Raw genomic sequence first — 21,038 nt, forward strand, 5'->3', positions numbered from 1 at the left:
AGCCTAGAGAGGTAAAAAACTATTTTGTCCCAAATCACCCAACTACTTAGTGGCAGAGTCAAAGCTAAAAGTCAAGTCCCTTTAGTCACAGTTTAGGCACTTTGTCAACTACTGTTTGCTATAAAGCATTGTCTCTCTGGCTTTGGCTAACACTTTGCTTATAAAGTTTTCTCTTCCTCCCCAAATAATTCACTTCAGGCCCTGACTACAAATAAAGTGAAAATGGAAAGATGGGATAACTATGTGTTGACTAATAGGTAAAATGAAGGGGCAAGCAGAGACACTGTGCAAGGGGGAATTTGTCCAGGAGGTGTTCACTGCTACTGGCCAAATGCTGCACTACCACAGCTCCCATTGTAGGCCTGAAGCCTCAGGGCAGCACATTCTAATCTTGATCATAACTTTAACCTGGAGTCTAAGAAAATCCAGGACAACCAGCTGAGCAGGAAGAGTGTGATAGTTAAAGAATCGGTGACCTCTCCTGCGCTACACAAAGATCCTCTTGCTCTTTTGCTTTGAGAAGAAGGAAGATTAATTTGAGTTGTCCCTCTAAGAAACATTTATTAATAAAGAGCAAGAATTGAGAAAGAAAATAGGACTGTAATCATTTTTACAGCGGTAAAATGGTAGCAACATTATCACTCAGAAATAATATAAACAAATGTTGATAAGAGGTAAACAAACCAGAAAACCGGACAATGAGACAATGCATAAGCTCCAGCTCATTTTCCTTCTACAATGGTATAAACCAGGAGAAGAATTAGTCAAATGAACAGTCAAAGTAGTAAGAATAATAGTAAAATCACTATCATTTAGTCCTCTTTATCAGTCACTGCCAAGTAATGAGGAGATCCTTGAAAGTTTCCTTGACATGGATTTTTTTGTGTGTGTCTCCCACATTCTCTCTTTTTTTTTCTTATTGAGATATAATTGACATATAACACTGTATTAGTTTTAGGTGTATAACATGATTTGATATGTATATATACTATATATATAGTGAAATGATCACCACAATAAGCTTAGTTAACATCCATCATGACTCATAATTACAAAAAAAATTTTTTTGGACATGGATTTTTGAGGGCTAGTTAGGGAAATACTGAGGCAGAACAGTGGTGGAAGGTTATCCTAAATATAAAAATTCAATGGGAAACAAAGATTTAAAAAGTAGAAAGAAATCAGAGGAGAGGGAGAGACAGGATTTTGGCAAATGTAGGGGAAACCTAAGAAGTAGACACTTTAAAGACAATGACAAAGGCGCACAGGGATTTGAAATGATATGGTCGTGCGAAGAAGCAGCTCTTGGGCAAAACAGAAAGGAAAGCAATATAATTTGGTCAGGACTAAGATGCGGAGTTTTGAAATGGAAAAGAGAAGACTTGAGAAATGAAAGGAATACAGCCAAGGCAACATTTCCTCTTCTATTTTGACTTTCTCCTAGTACTTTAAAGAGAATATTATAATTTAAGACTCTGAACATATCTTGTACAACGGATATAACTGTTGGTAAAGAGAAACCTAAGTACAAAGAGTGAGGAATAAGAATCAGGACAAAAATTCACCAAGGCCTGGCCTCGTATATACAGCCATCAGATGAAGCTGAGACAAGCAAAATTATTTCAGAGACAGTTCTACGGTCTATTTTATTATTAAGCAAATTGGGGGCACATCGTCATGGGATGTTTCTCTTTGTCTAAGGAAAATTAAAATTGTAATACAAATGAAAGTCCAGTTAATTTGGTCCTTATGAAAAAGTACATACCCTGAAATAGTTGAGCAAAATGTAAAGAAATGTCAGATTTTCTGAAACTCTCTGGAAATTCCAGAAACCACAACAAGGTCATGATGATTTTTGTAAATCACTGTTCTCATAACTTTACATCTCCCAATGCATAGCAAGCCCAATTTTACAAAGACCTGACTGCATCTTTGAAGATAATCAAACTTAACAGGCAACTAGAATAATTCATAGGTAGAAGGATGCACAGAATTATCCAAAATTCTGCAAAGCCAACAGAGAAGATTGCCTTTAGATCTGTGACACCAGGGAACAGATATCCATCAAGAAAGCTAAAGTGCAGCAAAGCACAGCTCTAGGACATTTAAACAGAACTTCAGTTGAGTGGAAGGCTTGGTTAACCACAGTTGAGTAAACCTGTGTTGCAGTGTAATCTGATAAGGAACAAACAGCATGGATTCTAGAAGTGTAAACCATGTGTCCCTAACATGCTAGACTTCTTTGAAAGAGTTAATCAAATAGTGGATAAAAATGAACTGAGGCATATCATCCAAAAGTTTGGTTTTTTTTTACATAGTCTCTCATAAGAGGTTATTAAGAAAATTTAGTAATTACTGTAGATTAAAAATTGATTAATAGAAAATAAACCAGGACCAATACTGAAAGTCTCCAGAGACTAATACTAGGCTGGTGTACAAATTTATTAATGACCTAGAAGAAGCTTGTATGGAGAGAAAAGGTGAAGACAGACTGAAAATTGCCAATGATGCAAACTATCTATTGGAAAGCCTGGAGAGGCCTTGCTAAATAATAGATACAGTGAAATTCTCTCTTCACAAAGTAAAGAATCAGTACTTAAAGTACACTGATAGATTCAAAGTTAATAGGTTAAAAAAAAAAAAAAAAGGATTAAGCAACACTTACCAGAGTGAGAAAAAGGGCAAAATAAGAGAAGATAGGATACGGACTGGCAAGGTAATAAATGGCAGAGAATACCAGCTAGTACCTCTCATATACCTTTTCCTTTACAAATACACAGAAACTTTATGTGCAGCTTTATGATAATAGAAGGCAAAACATTTAAAATAAAAGACACTATTTTAAGCGGCATATAATTAACCCATTGAATATGCTGCCACAGGACATTAATAAGACACAAAACTTAGTATGGTTCCCAAAGACCTCAGAGCCTCCAGAATATGGTTCTATAGTAAAATTACTTAGGGCAAAAAATTGCAATGGAGCACATACCTCATGCCTCAAGGTATTAACTAGGCAAGGTCAGGATGGAAGTTTCCTTTCCAATTGTTGTATTCAAAATGATTTATGGTTTCAACTTTTAAATATTCCTAATTCTATCCTAAAGTTCAAATTAAGTGAATAGACTCTTATCCAAAAATTCTTACACTATTTTTTCCAGATATATTCTTTTTGCCTGTTTATTTTTCTAAATAGCACAGCCTTCCTTTTCACCCAATTCTTCTTCCACTTCACTTATCCCAGCTCCAAAATATTGCCTAAGAAGTGATCATGAAGAGCCAATAAGTCATATATGTAAAAATCCGTGTTTGGCAAAGAGAGTTCTATAATTTGCTAGATTTTCTCATCTTTTTCCTCTCAGTGGACAAAAATTTAAATTCATACAATATTTTGGTTCTGTTCATGTTACAAAATAAAAATCTGAGCTTAGATGAATGATATTTAACATTTTTCATCTGTGACTAAGAGCTACAGCAAGAAATGTCCTTTTATAAAATGAATTTTAATCAATAAGCAACATAATTTTATAGAGTAAGATACTAGAATGCCACATGAAAAAGGTAGAGCCCTCAAGGCGCTATCTTCACCATGGGGAATGAGCAATTCATCTATGAAACGCTATGGCTTCAGTCAGTTCATACACTAAACACATAAAGAGCAGGCTATGAATGAGTTATAGGCAAAATTCACAACCCGAAAGCCTAAGAAACTGTGTCTGAAAAACTTTGTGGGTCAATAAAAAACATGTTAAATTTAAAATTTTTGGAAGTAATAAAATTATGTGTAGACAAGGCCAAAGTGATCAGGAGGCAAGTTTATACCTTGTGTCCATTTTGTAATCCAGTCCTCTCCATTTTGGGCTTAGCAATAGGGTGCCACACGTGGTATAAGGCCAGCCGTAGCATTCAAGCTTGACTGAATTTTAAAAGTGACACACTGATCAAATCTGCTCCAAGGACATTCTAGAATTTCAGGGTGCTACTGACCATTAAAATCAACCTCCTCGGTGCTCACTTCAAATCTAAACATGATGTAAAGTACAATCCTCAGGTTAATTAAATACAAGCCCCTATATTTCATCTATAAAAAAATAGTGTCCAAAATATATCACTTGCAAAGAAAGGACTTATTATGTAATGCAGTGTAGTACGAGAGTTAAAAATAAGCAGATGATCTTATAAAATACAGGATTTATAGGTTTCCTCTCGAGTATAAAATAAGAATTTGCTTTAGAAGGCCAATAAGGTAATATACTTAACAAGATGAAACACAGAAAGCTAAGCAGCAGAGCCCTGGTATGGAATTTGGTTTGGCAGACAAAAGAAGAAAGGCATATTTCAAACAGATGGAAAGTGAAAAATAATAAAGTCATCCTTACCTGCATTAATTTTCCTTCTGCTGGAGTTATTTCAGCAACACCAGCAAACACACCTTCCAAAGTGAGATTCAGTTTTCCTGTGGGGTCCATTTTCAAGGGGATCACTCTGATAATAGCTTTCTGCTCAGCTGATCTTTCAGACTCCACTGCTGCTGCCAGTACCAGTCCTGTGCGTCCAAAGCCTGCCTGCAGGGTAGCCATCAGCAGCCAGGGCCAGAGGGCAGCCAGCTGTAGCTGGTGGCCACCACTCATGCTACCAGCTGCAGCAATGCACTTCGGCCATACATACTGCTTCCACTAGCTAATACCAAACACAGGTTCCTAGATCCAGACAAACGGAGGAAAAGAAACTTATGTTTCAGCTTCAGAAAGCCGAGTCGTAGTTCTGGTCCTTCCTTTCTCTAAAGTATATTCCCAACAACAGGTGGTATTCCTGATCTGGCAGGGAAGAAAGTATTTTCAGCCTACTTCTGCTTCAGGTATGTCATTTTCTCCCATCTTCACTATGATTAGTAAAGATATCGCCGCTTCTCTTTGGAATTTTCAATTTTGCTTGAGGTTGAATGTCACATCCTGAATTTTAATTATGTCAGATCACTTGGTGCTGGTCTTCCATATGCATCAAGTTCTCAAGCCACTAAACCCAATGTTAATGAACAAAACAAGGCAAAGTAAATGACTAAGGCCATGCATCAAAGGTGAGAGTGAAAAACTCCAGCTCAGAAAACGAAGAGATGGTCCTTTAAAGCCACAAAATTTGTCAACAGTAAAAGACTAAAGATCACAGGAGAATTTTTTCTTAAAAAATGGGGAAGGAGAGGAAACACTATTTCAGGCCACACCTTGAGAGATGTCCAAAGATGCTACAACATGTATTCATAAAAGTTTCAACATTAAACTGTATTTCATTGTAGCCAAAGTTCCAGGCCCATTGAACTTACAACACTTTTCATGAACCTAAATATACTATGATTTTTAGATTTTCTACCTAGATTTGCCTGTAAACTAGGTGCTAATTTATATGTCTTCACACAGTCACAGGATAAACCTGAGCATCACAAGCTTTTCCAACTTTCATAATTAGAAGAATATTTGAAAAGGTTGGCTTTCCAACTATTTTTCCCGGTTGACATTCATATTTCTATCTTTATTTTCCCTTCTCTCTTAGGGATCCCAGCTTTTATGCTCCTGCTTGAGAATGCCAAGCACTTTGATTTCCCATGAGATGCTTTTGGAAACTACTTTATTATCCAGATCTTATAATCTGTAATTTTCTAGGTTCATAAGTAAAACAAAGGACTATTCCTAACACGTTTTCAAATTCCTTGAGGGGGTGGGGAATAAAAGGGGGAGTAAGGAGGTGATTAGTCTACAGGCTCTAAGTAGAAAACCCTGAAAAAGTAAAAATAAACCTGAGTAGAGTAGATCTGTGCTATTTCTAGGCACACTTGAGAATTTGGGTCTTTGTACAAACAACGTCTTATTCTAAGATTTCAAAATGTGCACCCTTAAGTAAATACAAATGCACTTCAACCACAAAGCCCACTGTGTTCAGAGGTCAAGTTAAAAAATCTTATTAAGTCTTCAGAATAAATGCTGAAAAGCCAAGCAATGGAACATGAACCTGTGATATAGATTCTTTTCTTTTGCTGAGGCAGAGGGAGAAAAAAAAAAGAATTTCGAAAGAAATCTGCAAACCTGTTGTGCTGTCAGGCCCACTGGAATCCACGGGGGTGAAACAAATTCAATTATGCTTTTAAAGATCCTGCTCAAAAAAAAGGTTTCAACTGCTTAACCAAGTACAGCTCATTCTTCCACCTTCTTACTCTGCAACCAAACCAAGTGCCCCACACTGCAGCTAGGTGCCGAGAAATTCCGCAGCCCGAAAAAATAATCCATGCAGGTCAAAGGCAGAAACTTACTCCAAGGTTAGAGCTACTGTCCCCAAGAACTCTAAAAACACTTCTAGAGGATCCAAAACCATTTCTGAAATCTCCTTTCTAACAAAAGTCCTTTTTCTCCCCGAACAGCATATAAAAATGATCAAATCTTGAAAGAGAAAAGAAGCAAAGTAGCAAATACATCAGCAACAATTCACTACCAGGAACATAGAAAATCCCAGAGGGCAATGTCTCTGCATCATGGATAGACTTGGAAAGTTCGGAAGGATTCGAGTGCTTCCCTTCCAGAAAGACAATTCTGGATCAGCTCCCTAGAGGAGGGAGCCTGTGGTTTGTAACTGGTGTTCTAGCTCTGACTCCCTCCCCTGGGACTGCAATCACGCTCTCTACCTGCTGACACAAAGTGAGGGTGGAGCAGCTAGAGGCAACCACCCCCATCCCGCCCCTCCTCCTCCTGGCTGGCTGGGGCCTGGTGCGCGCACACTTCACCAGACACGTTCCTGTGCTGAGAAGAGAGCCTCTCTCGGCTCCTCGACTCCCTCTATTGAGCCACAGCCAAACTGCATCCAATTCAATCTTCAATACCTTTCTCTGGGTAAGCAAGCTACCACGTGTAAATCAGGGCCACACAAACAGACATGTAAGCAGCTTCTGCACCCAAGAGACACAGATGGTGGTATAGGAAATAAAGACCAAAAAAAAAGGAAACGCAGAAGATAAAATAATGGACACAAGGTTTTGCAAATATAAATTCAAAGGCATTTCTGCTCTTTCCAGGTTTTAGTGTCTGTAAATGCCACAAAGCCAGAATAAAGTGATCCTGTGCTATAGTTCTTACTGATTTATTGCTGTCTTAAGTCTGCTACCCTGGCAAGAACTCTGTCCATTTTATGCATAGTTTTTCTTCAGCCCTTACAAATTTAAATTCAGTAGCTCTTTTCTAAACTGTGCCTGTACCAAGCTTTTAGATTAGGTGATGTCAGAGGTCTGGAATCTGTTATTTTCTTCTCACATCCCTGGGAGGTGAAATAATACTATGGATCAGACCTGGGCCTTCAATGTGAGACTGCAAGTAAGTCTATATCATAAATACAAACAAAGGGGTAAAATATATATGCTTAATCAGAATATAGGCAAAAAGAAAACTAATTTTTGGTTAATTACCACACTCATGAACAATAACCCTTCTAGTAGCCCTGTCTTTAGAAATAATGCAGAAGTTTCTAATATATGTTTCTAAAATTTGAATTTTCAAGTCGACCAGATTATATTTGACTGTGCCCAGACATTTTATTTTGACCTGCTGCCAACAGTTTTTCCAAATTGTACAAATGAACAATGATGTGAATATGGTTAACATTGCACTTGAAAACGGTTAAGATTTATGTTACATGCTTATTGTGGTAAAAATCACATTTTAAATTGTGGTAAAAAACACATAAGAAAATTTTAAACAATTTTTAGTTTGTACAAAAAAATTGTACAAATTGATCACTTGTAAAACGTGGAGAATAATAATTGCATTGTAGCTTTGTTGTAAAGATTAAAGGACATAATGCCTCTGAAGGCAAAAAGTATGAGTGACCTAGTCACCTTGAGAATTTCATCCCTAAAGAGGGTCTACAGTCCAATTTGAAAAGATACATGTACCCCAATGTTCACAGCAGCACTATTTACAATAGCCAAGACATGAAAGCAACCTAAACATCCATCGACAGATGAACGGATAAAGAACATGTGGTACATATATATAATTGAATATCACTCAGCCATAAAAAGGAATGGGGGACTTCCCTGGTGGTCCAGTGGTTAAGACTTCACGCTCCCAATGCAAGGGGCCCAGGTTCAATCCCTGGTCAGGGATCTAGATCCCGCATGTTGCAGCTAAGACCTGGCACAGCCAAATAAATAAATATTTTTACAAAATGAAATAATACAATTTACAGCAACATGGATAGACCTAGAGATTATCATTCTAAGTCAGAGATAGAAAAATATCACATAATATCACTTATATGTGGAATCTAAAATATGACCCAAATGAACTTATTCATGAAACAGAAAGACTCACAGACATCAAAAACAAATTTATGGTTACCAAAGGGGAAAGTGGGTGGCAGAGGAATAAATTAGGAGTATGGGATTAACAGAGACATGCTACTATACGTAAAATAGATAAACAACAAGGACCTACTGCATAGCACAGGGAACTATATTCAGTATCTTGTAATGAACTATAATGGAAAAGAATCTGAAAAAAATATATATGTATATGTATATCTGAATCACTTTGTTGTACACTAAAACTAATACAACATTGTAATTCAACTATACTTCAGTTTAAAAAAAGTAATTAAAAAAAGTTTAAAGAGGGTTTATGGGGACAGTTTTGGCATTTTAGGCCTAATAACACCTAGAGCAGAGAGAGAAATTCTAAAGTAAATTCTTAATTTAGCACTTTTTCTTTAGTGGTTGGACCTTAAGAACATAATGCAAGTATAGACCTTTCCTAGCTCCTTTCCTAAAGAATAGGAGTAGCTCTAATTCTTCTGGAGAGAATTTTTTTAAAGTCTGCTCTGGTTTTACATTTATTTAAAATTATTTATTTATTTATTTATTTATTTATTGGCTGCGTCGGGTCTTAGTTGTGGCATGCAGGATCTTTCGTTACAGCATGCAGGCTCTTCTTTGCAGTGCACAGGCTTCTCTCTAGTTGTGGCGCCCGGGCTCCAGAGCGCGTGGGCTCTCTAGTTGTGGGGTGAGCGCTCAGTAGTTGCCACATACAGGCTTAGTTTCCCGGCCGCACGTGGGATCTTAGTTCCCCGACCAGGGATTGAACCGGCGTCCCCTGCATTGCAAGATGGATTCTTTTTTTTCTTTTTAATTAAAGATTTGTTTTTAATTTATTTATTTATTTTTGGCTGCATCAGGTCTTAGTTGCAGCATGCGGGATCTTTGTTGAGGCATGTGGGATCTTCATTGTGGTGCACAGGCTTCTCTCTAGTTGTGGCACACAGGCTTCTCTCTAGTCGTGGCACACAGGCTCCAGGGTACATGGGCTCTGTAGTTGTGGCGCTCAGGTTCCAGAGTGCGTGGGCTCTGTAGTTTGCGGCAGGCGGGCTCTAGTTGAGGTGCGCGAGCTCAGTAGTGTGGCACACGGGCTTAGTTGCCCCGCGGCATGTGAGATCTTAGTTCCCTGACCAGGGATCGAACCCGTGTCCCCTGCATTACAAGGCGGATTCTTTACCACTGGACCACCAGGGAAGTCCCAGCAAGACGGATTCTTAACCACTGGACCACCAGGGAAGTCCCTGGTTTTACATTTTTATTTTATGTATGCCATGTAAAAGTATAGCATAAAATGTGTAAAATACACATTATTATATATCTGATATATGTAAAAATATCTTTAGTGTTAAACTAAACAAAAGTAACCTACTAACTGACTTTGCCTCACCTATTACTGCTTGAAACTTGCAAAGGAATTAAGACACACAAACCTGAGACTTAATACAGATACTTAGTTGAAAGGAAAAGAATATAGATGTGGTTGCCCTCTCTTGAGGAAACTCTGAGATCTGAGCACGACGATAATAGGTACCTTGAGTCTGGGTACCTTGAGCTACTCAGGATCAAACCAAACAGCTCTGTATAGCTTAGTTCACTGATATATTGTGTTTATTTAAACAGTATTGACAAGAAAGTCACCAGAATTAATAAGCAAGAGAAATTATTCTCTGGCTTCAAAGTTTTGGCGTTATCCCTCAGAGACTGACAGATCACAACTACCATAGAGATGTCATAAAGATGCCATCACTATGGTAATGAATCGCCCATCTCACTGACACCTACTACCTAACTTTACACGAGACAGATCACACTTCAGGATCTACTTTCACAACTGCATTGACTAAAGTTACTGAAGACCTTGATCCTTTTCCAAAAACCTAGGTTTCTATAAACATGTCCAAGAATTGTCCTTATCCTTAATGGCATTTTAAGGATTCAATCTCTATTCAAGTGTAAATGAAAAAAACTCAGGATTTTTTTTTTTAAGTCAGATTCTTTGGAAAACAGAGCACATTTTCTTCTGAACTTTACTATTATGATTAATAGTTATAATGACTGAGGTTTCTATTGATCACCAAACAGTAAAAACAAGCAAGACAACAAGTCTAGTTGAAACACTTTATTGTTGACTGACTGAAATTTATCATGCTTAAGGTGCTGAAATACTGAGGCACTAGTCAGGAGCCTTGTTAGCATGTGTCAGACCCTACTGACTAATTCACACAAAGATTTTATTTTATCTTTTGCCACTTTGTCCAAGACAGTAATGATAGCTTTAGCTGACAGGTAGCAGGCATGTGAGTATAGCAGTAGATCCAGCTCCTTGGTCTGTTGTATTCATATATAAAAAGAGGTTTGGAAAGCTGATAAAGGTAAAACAATTGAAACCAAATCCATGCCAAGGTTCCTGCTTGACACATGTTCCTCAAAAGATATTATCTCTTTCAACATATACAAAGCCAAGAAAGGCATATTTAAGGGAAGGAATGAATATCACCCACATAGTATATCAGCTTTTCAACCTGACAGAGAAAAGGCGAAGTTCCTTCATATAGAAACTGGGTCTCCTCTTCACATACTCTGCCAAAATACACAGTCTGACCAAAAGATGTAGGAGTCTTGATAATCTGTTCTTCTTTTAAACCTTGCTAATAAAGATGAATAAATGTTCATCACATGGACATCGTCTAGTCTAATCAGATGGACCAAACAGGTCACTTTTCAGAACCTATTTTCATATCTAAACTGAGTCACTGCAGACCAATATAGGGCTCATCCTTTTCCAAAAAACTACTATCTCTGTAATACTTCTGGGGAAGTACATCATTGTGAAGGCACAATGCAAGTTAAGAAATGAATTGCTACGTCCACCGTGGCTTGAATAGTACTTATGTCATATCACTAAGGGCCTTTCCTTTTTCACTAGTTTCATATTCCTAGGCTTTCCTTTTGTTTCTGCAGTGCTTATTAGGAAAACTGAGGCAGAATCTAATAAGAAAGTTCTAGTCAATTTAAAAGACTTTAAATCAGAAATTTTCTGCTGTCATTGGATTAGCAAGTGAGGGATCAACCACAGAAAGTAGACATCCAAGATACCTCTCCTAAAAACCAGTCCCATAATCCTACTATTTGAATTTAGGATCCTAAACAGGGGATAAGATAAAAATGTTATAGTCTATCCCACTATCCAAACTTCTCTCAGAAGCTTAAACCATACATAAACTATTAAAAATATCAGAGGCATAGCTTCTGTTAGGTGACTACTAATCAGCTTCTCCCCAAATCTGCACACTATCTTTTATAGACGAGAATTTATACTTACTGAATGTAAAAATCTAAAATAAAAAAAAAAATCTAAAATAAGAAAACACTGTGTTAAATCTCTTAATGGTTTTGTTCACACACTGTACATTCCCGTTTCAAAATTAAAATATTATATATGCATCCTTTATCCTTCTACCCCTCAATATTAATAAAGATATAAAGCCTTAAAACTTAAAAATCTACCAGCATTTATAAATACAATTATATTCAACAAGCTAAATACTTTTCTTTAGAAGATATATTAAATAAGTGATATATTAACAAAAGCTTCTTACCATTTATGATAATGTATCATTAAAATTAAAGAAAGATATGAAAATAGAAGAACGCTCCCGTAAATATAAAAGAATCAGAGGCTGTTAAGTGTGATGGATGGTCCAAGTCCGGACGCCTTGCTTTTGAAACAGAATGCTGGGTTAGGAAGTAAGAGCATTTCCTGGTTAATCACTTAGAAAATTAACTCTTTCCCAGGGTTTCTCCCTGTAATTCCTGACCCATTTAGACCTGCGATCTTGGTTACCTCACAGGCCTTTGTTTCTCACACAATTTTCTCTAAAAGGATCACACTGCAACTTGAAACAGATAGACTGAACTCCCCACCGGAGTTGTGCTGACTACTTTTGAGAGTGGCAAGACGACAAACCAGCACACCCACACAGATTATTCTCCGGTACCATAGATGCAGCTGTTTTTAGATGCTTTTTGACTGTAACAGAAGACCAGGAACTTTCATTTGAAAGGGATCTGGGCAGCAAAAAAAAAAAGACTGCTAGATGTTTGGTAGTTTGTCAAGGTAAACAATCTGAACTGAACAGCTGTAGTAAATACCAAATTCCCAATTCTCAATTAACAGAATTCTCAATTAACAAAACAAAAATACTTTTTTTCCTTGAACTGAAAGAGCCCCAACAGTGTGTCATGTGCAAGGCTAGTCTGCCTCCAGCTACAGCCAGTGCACAATGTCACGTTTGTCATCCATTCTCACTCTTTTAATTCTTCCTCCTGTGGAAAGTGCTCCTGCTTGCAGGCCACATCCACCAGCAGATGAAGATCTAGGAAGAAAAAAGATTTGTTTACTCACTCTTAGCTTCTCGAACTGGAGAGTTCAATAGACAAGTCTTTAGACAAGAAGAACAAGTTGCTATGTTTCACCTGTAGAATGGGCTCTAAAATCACATTACCTCATCAGATTCTCAATTTGGGGAGCATTCCCATACCTCTAAAGCACACAGATGCAGCCCAGTTGTTAACCCAAAGAGACTAACAAAGCTTAAAGTTTCTCTCCTTTTAGTGATGTAGATAAGTCTCTTTTCAACTGAATTTTATTATAAGTGAAAAATTAAGGAAAAGTGCCAAAAAGATCGAAGTGAAATAAACACACACAAATAAAAATTCATTTCTTCGATGCTATAAAAATAGATAGGTGGGTTTTGGGAATATGAAAAAGTAATGCCTTCAGAAATACAATGTTAAAATAAGTAATCACTACCTTTCCAAAGTTGATTGCCTCCAAAAAATTTCCACTTATTGACTAACACAGCTGATTCTCTTAAAAAGGTCTACCTGAATTGTCTGTTAAAAATAAAGTATACCCTTCAAGGAGGTCAAGAAACAAAGAGTGGTCATTTAAGACTGGAAAGAAGTAAAAAAGTGAGCTCTCAGTTCAGGCACTAGGCTCTTTAACATAAAAAGCTAAGACCATGTACAGAAATAGAGTTAAGTGTTGTATGAAAGGAGAGAGAAGGTTAGCACTCCCCTTGACAAGGACGGAAAAGGCCTTCGGGCCTGACAACACGCATACGGTTAAGGCACTGCCACCTACTTCATGGCATCTAATCACTGTTTTTAGCAACCTAAGTGTCCATCGACAGATGAATGGGTAAAGAAGATGTGGCACATATATACAACGGACTATTACTCAGCCATAAAAAGAAACGAAATTGAGTTATTTGCCGTGAGGTGGATGGACCTAGAGTCTGTCATACAGAGTGAAGTAAGTCAGAAAGAGAAAAACAAATACCGTATGCTAACACATATATATGGAATCTTAAGAAAAACAAAAAATGGTCATGAAGAACCTAGGGGCAAGACGGGAATAAAGACGCAGACCTACTAGAGAATGGACTTGAGGATACGGGGAGGGGGAAGGATAAGCTGGGACAAAGTGAGAGAGTGCCATGGACATATATACACTACCAAATGTAAAACAGATAGCTAGCGGGAAGCAGCCGCATAGCACCCGGAGATCAGCTCGGTGCTTTGTGACCACCTAGAGGGGTCGGATAGGGAGGGTGGGAGGGAGGGAGACGCAAGAGGGAAGAGATATGGGGATATATGTATATGTATAACTGATTCACTTAGTTATAAAGCAGAAACTGACACACCATTGTAAAGCAATTATACTCCAATAAAGATGTTTAAAAAAGAAAAGAAATAGAGTGAAATGGCCTGTCTGAATAACATAGTCCAAAAGGAAGGAATCCTAATGTGGCTTCTAGATTCAGTCTAATTCGTTTGCAATTTCTAGAGCAACATGACCAGGGAGCCTTTTTTAGGTTGATTTTTAGGCTTACAATTTTGTCCTAGTAGCATTTTGGAGTTAAACTAAATTATACAGAATGAGTCCTTTATTTCCTACTAGACATACAGAGACTTTTGTTACTATATTTGTAGAACACAACCTTTGTAGGATTGATCAACAGCCTGGGCAAGACAGCTGATACAATAAAATAATTCTACCACCAACTATGAGTAAATCTAGAAGGCATTTGGAACAGTATCTAATTTTTTCCATATTTTGTGAAAGGAAGACCAATCACTAGGAGAAGGTACTAGCTCATCCGGTGAACAACACTACAACCTATCCATAAAGAACAAGCAATTTCAGAATTCCCTGGCAGTCCAGTGGTTAGGGCTCCAAGCTTCCACTGCAGGGGGAAGGGGTCAGTCCCTGGTTGGGGAACTAAGATCCTGCATGCCATGCTGTGAGGCCAAAAAAATTAAAAACAAACAAACAAACAAAAAACAAGCATCTATCCAGATCAGCATCTTGTAGAGGGAGAACAGACATCAGTTTATCACTTAAAAGTGGCTTCTTGTGCATCCATGATCGTGGCAGCATTATTTACAATAGCCAAGAAGTGAAAGCAATCCAAGTGTCCATCGATGGATGAATGGAAAAACAAAATGTGGTAGCTACATACAAGGGAATATTATTTAGCGTTAAAAAGGAAGGAAATTCTGACAAATGCTACAACATGAGTGAGCCTTGAAGATATCATGCTAATTGAAATAAGTTAGTCACAAAAGGATAAATACTGTATGATTCTACTCATATGAGGTAGCTAGGGTGGTCAAATTCATAGAGACAGAAAGTAGAATGATGGTTGCCAGGGGCTGCAGGGAAGGACGGAATGGATATGGAGTTTCAGTTTGGGAAGATGAGAAAAGTTCTGGAGATGGAAGGTGGTGGTGGTAGTACATAACGTGAATGTACTTAATGCCACCGAATTGTACACTTAAAAAAGGTTAGGGCTTCCCTGGTGGCGCAGTGGTTGAGAGTCCGCCTGCCGATGCAGGGGACACGGGTTCGTGCCCTGGTCTGGGAAGATCCCACATGCCGCGGAGCGGCTGGGCCCGTGAGCCATGGCCGCTGAGCCTGCGCGTCTGGAGCCTGTGCTCTGCAACGGGAGAGGCCACAGCAGTAAGAGGCCCGCGCACCGCAAAAAAAAAAAAAAAAAAAAAAAAAAAGGTTAAAAAGGTAAATTTTATGTTATGTATATTTTACCACAAAAATGGCTTCTTTACAGTCTAAAGAACAGTGACAATGATTACAGTAATATCTTAATTTGTATAACATCTTTTTTTCAAGTAACTAAAATGCATTATTAGAAGGTCATCTAATTAATCCTGAGGAGTGAAGAGGTGACTGAAGGAACCTCTACACTATACGGCTAATAAGCAAAGCCAATGGTTCCTAAATCTTGCTGCACATTGGAATCACCTGGGGAGCTTTAAAAAAATACTGAGATCCAGGGCTTCTACCCCCATACATGCTGATTTAATTGGTATAGAGTACAGCCTAGGCATCAGGATTTTTAAAAGCTGACCAAAGGATACAGAATGAGTAATACCTAATTACGATCATTCTCTAAACACTTCAACTCCATATCAGAATAAGAAGGAAAGGCCATATGGTGACAGAAAATACGAAAATAAGAATTTGGAAAATGAACAGACCCAACTGCAACCCTGCTTTGAAAGCAGAGTAGGAATTCTTGATAATGACAAAGGTAAAGACTACAAAGCACCTGCAGAGCTCTAACGGGGAGGCAGACTGAAGAACAACAACAACAAATCCTCTTTTTTTCAGTGAACAAATGTCATTTATTTAATTGACACTTTATTGTATTGATAGGTTCAAATAATGGACAACAGCATATCACAAATAGGCATGTTTAAAGAAACAAGTCTGTATGGCTCTGTAATAGTCTCAGAATGAGTTATGTAGTGAGTCATGTATGAGCAACAAATCCTCTTAGGCTTAATGATTGCGCTTTAAAACAGCATTTGTCAGTACTTCCCTGGTGGTCCAGTGGTTAAGACTCTGCGCTCCCAATGCAGGGGGCCTGGGTTCAATCCCTGGTCAGGGAGCTAGATCCCACAGGCTGCAACAAAGATCCTGTGTGCCACAACTAAGAACCAGGGCAGGCAAATAAATAAATATGTTTTTAAAAAAAGCATTTGGCACACAGCTTCTAAGAACAAGCATCTAAACACAATAATTTTATTAAAGTGAGCTTCCTTCATTAACAAAGCTGCCAATCAAGGAATTAAAGTATAGAAACCAATAAAAATGCAAAAAGACAGAGACTAGCCTGACGTTACTAGAGGTTTATAGGACTTCATTCAGAAGAGAACCATGATCCACCAGAGGGCAGACAGAAGAAGCAAGAAGAACTACAATCCTGCAGCCTGCGGAATGAAAGCCACAACCACAGAAAGATAGACAAAATGAAAAAGCAGAAGACTACATCCCGGATGAAGGAACAAGATAAAATCCCAGAAAAACAACTAAGTGAAGTAGAGAGAGGCAACCTTCCAGAAAAAGAATTCAGAATAATGATAGTGAAGATGATCCAGGACCTCGGAAAAAGAATGGAAGCAAAGATCGAGAAGATGCAAGAAATGTTTAACAAAGACCTAGAAGAATTAAAGAGCAAACACCTAGAAGAATTAAAGAACAAACAGAGATGAATTATACAATAATTGAAATGAAAAATACACTAGAAGGAATCAATAGCAGAATAACTGAGGCAGAAGAACAGATAAGTGACCTGGAAGACAGAATGGTGGAAATCACTGCTGCAGAACAGAATAAAGAAAAAGGAATGAAAAGAAACGAAGACAGCCTAAGAGACCTCAGGGACAACATTAAATGCACCAACATTCACATTATAGGGGTCCCAGAAGGAGAAGAGAGAGAGAAAGGACCCGAGAAAGTAGTTGAAGAGATTATAGTTGAAAACTTCCCTAACATGGGAAAGGAAATAGCCTGCCAAGTCCAGGAAGTACAGACAGTCCCAGGCAGGATAAACCCAAGGAGAAACACACCGAGACACACAGTAATCAAACAGACAAAAATTAAAGACAAAGAAAAATTATTAAAAGCAACAAGGGAAAAGTGAAAAATAACATACAAAGTAATCTCCACAAGGTTAACAGTTGATTTCTCAGCAGAAACTCTGCAAGCCAGAAGGGAGTGGCATGATACATTGAAAGTGATGAAAGGGAAGAATCTACAACCAAGAATACGCTACCCAGCAAGGATCTCATTCAGATTCAACGGAGAAATCAAAAGCTTTACAAACAAGCAAAAGCTAAGAGAATTCAGCACCACCAAACCAGCTCTACAACAAATGCTAAAGGAAAGTCTCTAAGTGAGAAACACAAGAGAAGAAAAGCAACTACAAAAACAAACCCATAACAATTAAGAAAATGGTAATAGGAACATACACATCAAGAATTACCTTAAACGTGAATGGATTAAATGCTCCAACCAAAAGACACAGGCTCACTGAATGGATACAAAAACAAGACCCATATATATGCTGTCTACAAGAGACCCACTTCAGACCTAGGGACACATACAGACTGAAAGTGAGGGGATGGAAAAATATATTCCATGAAAATGGAAATCAAAAGAAAGCTGGAGGAGCAATACTCATATCAGATAAAACAGACTTTAAAATAAATAATGTTACAAGAGACAAGGAAGGACACTACATAATGATCAAGGGATCAATCCAAGAAGAAGATATAACAATTATAAATATATATGCACCCAACATAGGAGCACCTCAATACATAAGGCAAATGCTAACAGCTATAAAAGAGGAAATCGACAGCAACACAATAATAGCGAGGGACTATAACACCTCACTTACAACAATGGACAGATTATCCAGACAGAAAATTAATAAGGAAACACAAGCTTTAAATGACACAATAGACCAGATAGATTTAATTGATATTTATAGGACATTCCATCCAAAAACAGCAGATTACACTTTCTTCTCAAATGCACATGGAACATTCTCCAGGACAGATCACATCTTGGGTCACAAATCAAGCCTCAGCAAATTTAAGAAAATTGAAATTGTATCAAGCATCTTTTCTGACCACAATGCTATGAGATTAGAAATAAATTACAGGAAAAAAACGTAAAAAACACAAACACATGGAGGCTAATAAACAATACACTACTAAATAACCAAGAGATCACTGAAGAAATCAAAGAGGAAATCAAAAAATACCTACAGACAAATGACAATGAAAACACGATGATCCAAAACATATGGGATGCAGCAAAAGCAGTTCTAAGAGGGAAGTTTATAGCAATACAATCCTACCTCAAGAAACAAGAAAAATCTCAAACAATCTAACCTTACACCTAAAGGAACTACAGAGAGAACCAACAAAACCCGAAGTTAGTAGAAGGAAAGAAATCATAAAGATCAGAGCAGAAATAAATGAAATAGAAACAAAGAAAACAATAGCAAAGATCAATCAAACTAAAAGCTAGTTCTTTGAGAAGATAAAAAAAATTGATAAACCATTAGCCAGGCTCTCATCAAGAAAAAGAGGGAGAGGACTCAAATCAATAAAATTAGAAATGAAAAAGGAGAAGTTACAACAGACACTGCAGAAATACAGAGTATCCTAAGAGACAAGCAACTCTATGCCAATGAAATGGACAACCTGGAAGAAATGGACAAATTCTTAGAAAGGTAAACCTTCCAAGACTGAACCAGGAAGAAACAGAAAATGTAAACAGGCCAATTTCAAGCACTGAAATTGAGACTCTGATTAAAAATCTTCCAACAAACAATAGTCCAGGACCAGATAGTTTCACAGGTGAATTCTACCAAACATTTAGAGAAGAGCTAAAAACCATCCTTCTCAAACTCTTCCAAAACATTCCAGAGGAAAGAACACTCCCAAACTCATTCTATGAGGCCACCATCACCCTGATACCAAAACCAGGCAAAGATACTACAAAAAAAGAAAATTACAGACTAATATCACTGATGAATATAGATGCAAAAATCCTCAACAAAACACTAGCAAACAGAATCCAACAACACATTAATAGGATCATACACCATGATCAAGTGGGATTTATCCCAGGGACGTAAGGATTCTACAATATATGCAAATCAATCAATGTGATACACCATATTAACAAATTGAAGGATAAAAACCATATGATCATCTCAACAGAGGCAGAAAGAGCTTTTGACAAAATTCAAAACCGATTTATGGTAACAACTCTCCAGAAAGTAGGCATAGAGGGAACCTCCCTCAACATAATAAAGGCCATATACAAGAAACCCACAGCAAACATCATTCTCAATGATGAAAAACTGAAAGCATTTACTCTAAGACTAGGAACAAGACAAGGACGTCCACTCTTGCCACTATTATTCAACATAGTTTTGGAAGTCTTAGCCATGGCAGTCAGAGAAGAAAAAGAAATAAAAGGAATACAAATTGGAAAAGAAGAAGTAAAACTGTCACTGTTTGCAGATGACATGATACCACACATGGAAAATCCTAAAGATGCTGCCAGAAAACTACTAGAGCTAATCAATGAATTTGGTGAAGTTGCAAGATACAAAATTAATGCACAGAAATCTCTTGCATTCCTATACACTAATAATGAAAGATCAGGAAAAGAAACTAAGGAAACAATACCATTCACCATTGCAACAAAAAGAATTAAATACCTAGGAATAGACCTACCTAAGGAGACAAAAGACCTGTACTCAGAAAGCTGTAAGACACTGATGAAAGAAATCAAAGATGACACAAACAGATGGAGAGATATACCATGTTCTTGGATTGGAAGAATCAATATTGTGAAAATGACTATACTAGCCAAAACAATCTACAGATTCAATGCAATTCCTATCAAACTACCAATGGCATTTTTCACAGAACTAGAACAAAAAATTTCACAATTTGTATGGAGACACAAAAGACCCCAAATAGCCAAAGCAACCTTGAGGGAAAAACACGGAGCTGGAGGAATCAGACTCCCTGACTTCAGACTATACTACAAAGCTACAGTAATCAAGACAATATGGTACTGGCACAAAAACAAAAATATAGATCAATGGAACAGAATGGAAAGCCCAGAGATAAACCCACACACCTATGGTCAACCAATCTCTGACAAAGGAGTCAAGGATATACAATGGAGAAAAGACAGTCTCTTCAATAACTGGTGCTGGGAAAGCTGGACAGCTACATGTAAAAGAATGAAATTAGAACACTCCCTATCACCATACCCAAAAATAAACTCAAAATGGATTAAAGACCTAAAGGTAAGACCGGACACTATAAAACTCTTAGAAGAAAACATAGGAAGAACACTCTCTGACATAAATCACAGCGAGATCTTTTTTGACCCACCTCCTAGAGTAATGGAAATAAAAACAAAAATAAACAAATGGGACCTAATGAAACTTAAAATCTTTTGCACAGCAAGGGAAACTATAAACAAAACAAAACAAAAGTCTCAGAATGGGAGAAAATATTTGCAAACGAAGCAACGGACAAAGGATTAATCTCCAAAATATATAAACAGCTCATGCAGCTCAATATCAAAAAACAACCCAATCAGAAAATGGGCTGAAGACCTAAATAGACATTTCTCCAAAGAAGACATACAGATGGCCAAGAAGCACATGAAAAGCTGCTCAACATCACTAATTATTAGAGAAATGCAAATCAAAACTACAGTGAGGTATCACCTCACACCAGTTAGAATGGGCATCATCAGAAAATCTACAAACAACAA

The 21,038-nt window shown here is 37.6% G+C and overlaps 2 protein-coding genes and 1 non-coding gene across 4 annotated transcripts in view; 1 reads left to right on the top strand and 2 right to left on the bottom strand.

Annotated features, from left to right (window-relative positions):
- RNF43 (ring finger protein 43) overlaps positions 1-6,629 on the bottom strand; it is a 60,332-nt gene extending 53,703 nt beyond the window's left edge. Inside the window, exons 1-2 of one of the 2 annotated variants that reach the window (XM_032617520.1) lie at positions 6,078-6,629; positions 4,380-5,016 (exon numbers count right to left, since the gene is read on the bottom strand). In XM_032617520.1, the coding sequence (XP_032473411.1) occupies positions 4,380-4,631 (252 nt within the window). In that variant the 5' untranslated portion in view covers positions 4,632-5,016; positions 6,078-6,629. Of the gene's footprint in view, positions 1-4,379 lie in introns of both variants that reach the window. The other variant, XM_032617519.1, reaches the window with a different exon arrangement.
- Positions 6,630-12,595: 5,966 nt separating this feature from the next.
- The window catches only part of HSF5 (heat shock transcription factor 5), a 49,150-nt gene continuing 40,707 nt past the window's right edge, over positions 12,596-21,038 (bottom strand). The window contains exon 6 of the mRNA XM_032617204.1: positions 12,596-12,726. Coding sequence (XP_032473095.1) covers positions 12,656-12,726 — 71 coding nt within the window. The 3' untranslated portion in view covers positions 12,596-12,655. The remainder of the gene's footprint in view (positions 12,727-21,038) is intronic.
- On the top strand, positions 13,395-13,522 carry LOC116746513. The gene has a single exon (XR_004347770.1). It is a non-coding gene; the product is annotated as a U6atac minor spliceosomal RNA (small nuclear RNA).

The sequence above is a fragment of the Phocoena sinus genome, chromosome 20 (genome assembly GCF_008692025.1).
Source record: "Phocoena sinus isolate mPhoSin1 chromosome 20, mPhoSin1.pri, whole genome shotgun sequence".
NCBI lineage: Eukaryota > Metazoa > Chordata > Mammalia > Artiodactyla > Phocoenidae > Phocoena > Phocoena sinus.